Genomic DNA, 6,655 nt, shown 5'->3' on the forward strand with positions numbered 1-6,655 from the left:
AAAGTGACGCATGCAACATCATGTATGCAAATGATACCTGTGATGGAGGCAACATCAGCCTCCTCCAGATAATCTTCATTAGTGGCCTCGTAGGTGGTCAATGGCTCGGCAGCAAATGGCTCCTCCACTGTGTATGACTTTCTCCTAGACATCCTCCTCAGCTGTGAGAGCAATAACTTTCGGAGCAATACCCGATCCCCTCTGTGCTGGACGCGGTGGCTTGTTGTTGGCTTGAGGAGTTATGTTCGCAGTGCATCTAGCAGCAAAATGCCTCGGTTGACCGCAACAGCAGCACGTCATGGTGTTTCCAGAGGGTCAGTATGGTCTCGACCACACTTAGCACATGGCTTCCTATACTGTAGTGGTTGAGCTGGAGTCGTGGGGCGAAACGCTGGAGCTTTCCCCTTGTCGCGGGGTTGACTCGTCTGCCCAACTCTCAACGAGGGACGATTGATCGGCACTCTCCTGTATGGACCACGGTCTTGTATCTTGGTGTCCATCTTCTCCTTCTCGCTTCGTTCCACCTTGTCGAGTTGGTTGATGTACCGACTCCACGTAGGGTACTCATGACACTCGATTCTCCTCCTGAGAGAAGCACGTAACCCAGCAATGAATTTCTGGATCTTGTACTCCTCGGTGGGCACTAGGTGGTCTCCGTACTTTAGCAGCCGGTTGAATTCGACTTCATACTCTCGAACAGTCAGGTTACCCTGTTCGAGGCGAAAGAATTCCACAATACAGTGGGTCTGATCTTGCCTCCGATAGTACTTCTGCTCGAACTCCGCTCGGAACTCTTCCCACGAGAATTGGTGTCCTGCAGGAGCCTCACGTACGACTTCCTCCCACCAGTGGCGAGTCGCGCCAGCCAGATGATGGCTCGCTAACTCAGTACGGTACTCCAGCGGGCACCAGATGTAGTTGAAGTGGTGGGTGATCTTGATGATCCAGTCTTCTGCTGCTTCCGGGTTTAGAGAACCCTCAAACTCTGGAGTGCACAGGGCTCGGAGTTCCTTGACGAACGGCAAGTAGTCCACTACAACTTGCTCTGGAATCCTCGGGGGTGCAGACATCGGTGGTGGTGGCAAACCTCCCTTCGGCCTTGCCGCAGGTAGAGCAGCAGGCGGTGGCGGTGGCGGTGGCATGCAACCTCGTATAAACTGCCAGACGTTCCCTTGGAACAATGCGAACTGGCGTTGCATTTCCGCCATGTAATTATTCGGCGGAGGTGCCCTCGGTCCTTCAGGTCGTTGCGCAGGTGCAACACGTCGTGGAGGCATAACTATTGTGGACAAGAAACTTTATTTAGTATCGGGACCTGATGATCATGTTTGGATTTTTATAAAATCTTTAAAAATCAATCTTTACCCATCCCCAAATTCCAGTGAAAATGCGAGCACATTATTTCCCCGTGGAAGGACCTGCTCTGATACCAAGATTGTGACACCCGAGACCCGTATCCCGCCATACGAGTTACGTCACATGGACAACTAAAATAAAAACACAATTCCAAAAATCCGCGGGAATTTAAAACTTTTCTTTTTCAGAGTTAGCGGAAGAAAACACTCATATATACATATATGACACATTATTTCCAGTTATAATTATACATAGTCGAGTGGTAGTATAATATTATTATAAACCTTAAAAGTCTACCACCGATATAATACAACCCGTTCCCCAGAATATAAGTGTATCAAAATACGTAATTATACATGATCGGTAGTGGTACGCTGCGCGCCCAGGTCTCCGATGTCCGCTCCGCGGCTACTTCTGCTCACGACCTGAAACGTTGCGTAACAATGTCCTAAGCTAATTGTTTAGAGAGTGAACTCGGGTGTAACCCGGAGTTCTATTCTCATGGAATCAGGGAAAGCAAATACATATATATATATATATATATATATATATATATATATACTAAGAATGAAACATGGAATCACGATAATCATGCAGCAATCACAATCAAGTCCGTACGACAAGTCGTGGGACATATCCGTCAAATCGTCTCTACGCGCACCATGCGTAGGTAATGTACTCCCCTTGTGCATAGCACAACCACCTCTCTCTTCGGAATCCATCTACTCCGCAACCACTCGGATCCGGCATAAATATATTTTTTTCTCCGCCCGAATACATCACCCCACCCTAGCATCGATGTCACTCTCGATACTAGGCATGTCACCTCTCAATACCGGAGTTCACCAGACGTCGGCTACAACTGACACCGTCGAATATAACGGGAGAGCCAATCGTTGGAAATCCCCCTCGCCGACCATTCGCCGTGGAAATACTTGTCAGGTTTGTGCCCGAACCTGACAGAGTAAGTCCGTACCACCTCCTCGTGAGATCCCAATCTACCCGAATCTCAGGTATGTGTAATGCCTCATCATCGGGATAATCATATCCCGGAATCCGCTCCGTCGCTAGCGGAAACGTTGGCGCGGTTCCAAGAACCATATGGATGGCATCCGAACCGGATCAGATGGCCCATCTGATGGGATGCAATCTCGCAAACATCGTATATTCAATCGCAAACCTCCATTACTACAGTCACGCGCTAAACATTAATTCGAACCCTTTAGAATTAATGTTAACGCCATGCCAGCTACCCCAATCACACGCATTTATATAGTTTACTTATTATACATGTATTTCCGCTTGCGTAGTCTTTTATATTAATTTATATATTTTCTTTGAGTCTTTCCAGTCAAATTACCCAATTGTACCTCCAGTTTGACCTACCTGGTCCCGGTCCGTCCGGATAACCAGATCGGTTCATTCTGTGGTTTTTAAACTTACCTGTTTATTTATTTTGGGTACAGACTACGTATGGTCTGGCCTGACCCGTATTTTCGGTCTATTTCTATATTTTTATCTTTTCCACCAAATTCGCACAAACACACACCAAAAATTCTTATTTCAGTCAAAGCATGAATCAAACATCATTTAATCATGGGACACTCAAAACCCAAACCCCATGTCAATAGACTTTCGAATTAAACTCGAATTCACTCACCTTAAAACTTTTATGCTTAAGCCTTCGATGTTATTTCCTCTTTGCACCTCCGAGTTATTTACCACCTAAGGACACGTTTGCATATGATCAACTCAATATTATGTCTAAAAGTGAGAGTTTAATCAGATTGACTTATGGGTTTTGGAATTTATTGAAAACAAAAGGTTAATTTTAAATTCTTCTTTTATCTAGATGATTTTAAGGATTAAACTACAATGAAAAACTGAGTGGGAGAAATCATTTTCATTTTTTTATTTGATAATGAAATGTATAAAATATGGATTCAGACTTTAAGTTCGTCTTAGGAATTGAAAAGAACCAATATCACTTAGAAGATGATGTCGATACCTTCAAGGTTTAAAATTTTCTGAAGAAATTTTCAATCTTGGAGAAAGTTCATCATATGATAAAAGATATATATATGTGTGTGTGTTATGAAGAAATTGAAGAGATAGATATTTACTCTAGCCGCGAAAGAGAGAGGAAGGCTTTTCGGATGGTTAATGGCACGACATGATGAGGAGTGATAATTTGCAGAATTTGTTTTTAAACTTTCGTTCGAAGAGAAGAAGAAAAGGTGGTGGAAAGATTTTTATTCAATTGTCGTTAGCATTGTTTTGGGGTTAATTATTTTTATTATATGTTCAATTATTGTCCGTATAGATGTCGACTTTTATAGCCTTAGATTAGTGTTATGCCATTATTTTCCTTTTTCTTAAAAAAACAATTTTATTTACAATTGATGCACACAATGTTGTGCGTCTTACTGCACCACTTGACATAATATACATATATTTATATTTATCAATATACGCATAATTAAATATATATTTATATATTTATGCCTTTATCTCCTTAGCAATGAGTCATCATATCCTAACTAGTTTATGTAACCATGATCGTTTTTTTAATACATATTTTAAATTCGTGTTTTACATTACTATCATTTAACGTTTATAAAATAAATTAGTATCTTATTTTCTGGAATTTGTTTATAAATATATACGGCTTGTACCTAAAACCGTCATCCCCTTGAACTCTACAGTTCAGTTGAATCGTGTTTGCCCATTGTTGAGCTTTAAGTCCGATTCGGTCCTGTATTTGGTCAGGACGGTCTATGATCTAAGTTCTAGTTTTTAGAATAATTTTTTATTTTTAAATTACACTAAAACAGACTTTGCTGCATTCCACGTAAAGTCTTATATTAGTGGAATTCATTTTTATTCTATCTATAACGTCTTTTTTAACCTTCTAAAATAATTTTAAAAGCTTATTCGAGATTTGAAAATTGTACTACTCAGTTCTTTGGAACTCGATCACGATTTCTTAGTTTTATCCAATAATTTCGGGAACGGTTTGTCACAAGCACACATCGGATATCCGCAATTTTTTAGATATTCGTATCCGTATCCGATCCGTGCGGATATTATGTTTTATTATCCGTATCCGATTCAGAGTTTTCGGATATCCGTTATTTCAAATATCACCAAAAACTATGGATATTCGCAAATATCCATATCCGTAATAAAAATAATAAAAATAAAAATCCTAAAAAAACTCAAAAACACAAATAAAATATATAACATAATCATCTTAAACCAACTAAAAAACAAACACGTATATAATTCAGCACACACAAACATATTCAAAAGAACAAATGAGTTCCACTATAAGTTATGATACCATGAATCAGAGTTAAAAAATTTTTTGTCGGAAAAAAGAAAAAGAGGCAAAGAGATGTAATAATTTGTTCTAGGCCATGATCAATACGAGAAAGAAATTGACAGGCACGGAGAATCATCTATTCTATTGGTTTTCCATGAAGAAGAAAAATAAAAAAAGAAATCGATTTCCTTTTTCAACGATTTGAACGAAGCTAATCTCTAAAAACCTAGAAGACGATAAGATTGTTACTTGAGATCATCGATTGTCCGGACCTTTGGTAGAAAAATCTGTCAAGAATGACAATAATCAATCGATAGAGTAAAAAAATTGAAAAAGACGAAAGAGAGAATATAACTGTTAAATTTATCATTTCACAAAATCTACTTATCAGATAATCAAAATGAAATTTCGGTAGAGAATCTCTCAGATGCAAGATGAAGAACAAAAAAAGAAACGGATGAATTAATTTGAAAAGAGAGAGACGAAGAGATGAGTAGGAAAATGTGGATGAGGTAAAGAAAATGAGAACTTTCACAAACACAAACGGTTTCTTTGAAAAAAAACCTTTTTGTCTAGTGTTTTTATTTCTTTTTATTCAAAATGATACCACAATCATAATTATTTACAAAATTATCATATATTTATTAATATTACTAAAAGATATGGACCAGATGTATCGAATAATTCAGTTTTAATATCCGTATCCGACAAATATTTTAAAAGCCATATCCGTATCCTATCCGTAGATTTTGGATATCCGAATTTTCGATTCAGGTACGGATCGAATAACGGATCGGCTCAGTTTTTTCGGATAATATGCCCAAATCCTATGAAGCATGGCAGTTTGAAACCTCATGAATTTAATTTAACTTTATATTATATTAATTAACCTTAGAATTATCTTATTGGCACAAGATAAAAATATTGATATAAGGTAGAATATCCACTATGTATGGTATTATGTAACACTAATTTTTGTATTTGATGCATTTGGCAAATATCTATCTAGTAATTTACTAATATCCTAAGTTTGGTTTTCCGGTAATTTACTAATTTAGCATACGGATCACTGTTTACCGATGGGTCCATTAATTCATATGCATTTGAACCATTTCTCGTTCTTTACGTATTTATTTTCTCCTTTTATTTCCAATTTTCTTTGCCAATTAACTCAAAAAAATTGTAAGTCCCCCAAAAATGTGGCCAGCAGCTCGGGGGAAAAAAGGCTGAGCGATGAAAATCACAAGCGGGTCCCACGGGATGGGACCCATGTCATGGGAGGCGCCAACCAGTCAGAGCCGTTCGATCCGGTTTCATTCAATTAGGTGCAGTGGTGTTTTCGTAATTAAGAGGAGATCCAGACCGACTCTTGTAACCACCTCCAGATTATAATTTAACACTCTCCATGTGATTCCATCCACGAATCCCTTTTAATCGAACGCCGTGTCGGCACGGTGGTGACTTCTGTTTGACGCTTGTCTCCTAAGCCACACGACAACATTTAGAAAGAAAAAAAAAACTCCGTTACCGTCGCCGTTAACGTCACTGTCACCGTTGCGGCTATATTTACCGGCGCCGGGGAAGATGAGGAAGGACGCTTCGCCGCCGGTCTCCACTACCTCCTCCGCCGTCGGGAGATTCTTCGTCTGCTTCGAGACGAAGCCTTTGGTCGCTACATTGGTCGCTCTCACTCTCGTCATGCTCATTTGGAACCTTCCTCCTTACTACCACAACCTAATCTCCACCGCTCGTCCCTGCTCCGCCGCCGTTGCGACCGTAACCACCACCGGAACGTCCCTCGCCTCCGCGGCGTCGGTGAATTCGAGTGGGTCGTACTCGCAGAAGTACTACTCCGTCGCCGTGAAGCCCTCAGATCCGAACAAGCGTGTTTTCCAGCCGCTTGGGAACGCGGCGGCGCTGTTCGTGCTGATGGGAGCTTACCGCGGAGGTCCGACGACGTTTGCGGTGGGGGGG

General features: G+C 40.4%; 1 protein-coding gene across 1 annotated transcript in view; it reads left to right on the forward strand.

The window, feature by feature from the left end:
• The first annotated feature begins 6,265 nt into the window (after positions 1 to 6,265).
• LOC104825419 (galactan beta-1,4-galactosyltransferase GALS1-like) overlaps positions 6,266 to 6,655 on the forward strand; it is a 3,534-nt gene continuing 3,144 nt past the window's right edge. The window contains exon 1 of the mRNA XM_010557743.1: positions 6,266 to 6,510. Coding sequence (XP_010556045.1) covers positions 6,266 to 6,510 — 245 coding nt within the window. The remainder of the gene's footprint in view (positions 6,511 to 6,655) is intronic.

This window comes from Tarenaya hassleriana, unplaced genomic scaffold, assembly GCF_000463585.1.
Source record: "Tarenaya hassleriana unplaced genomic scaffold, ASM46358v1 Cleome46, whole genome shotgun sequence".
Lineage (NCBI taxonomy): Eukaryota > Viridiplantae > Streptophyta > Magnoliopsida > Brassicales > Cleomaceae > Tarenaya > Tarenaya hassleriana.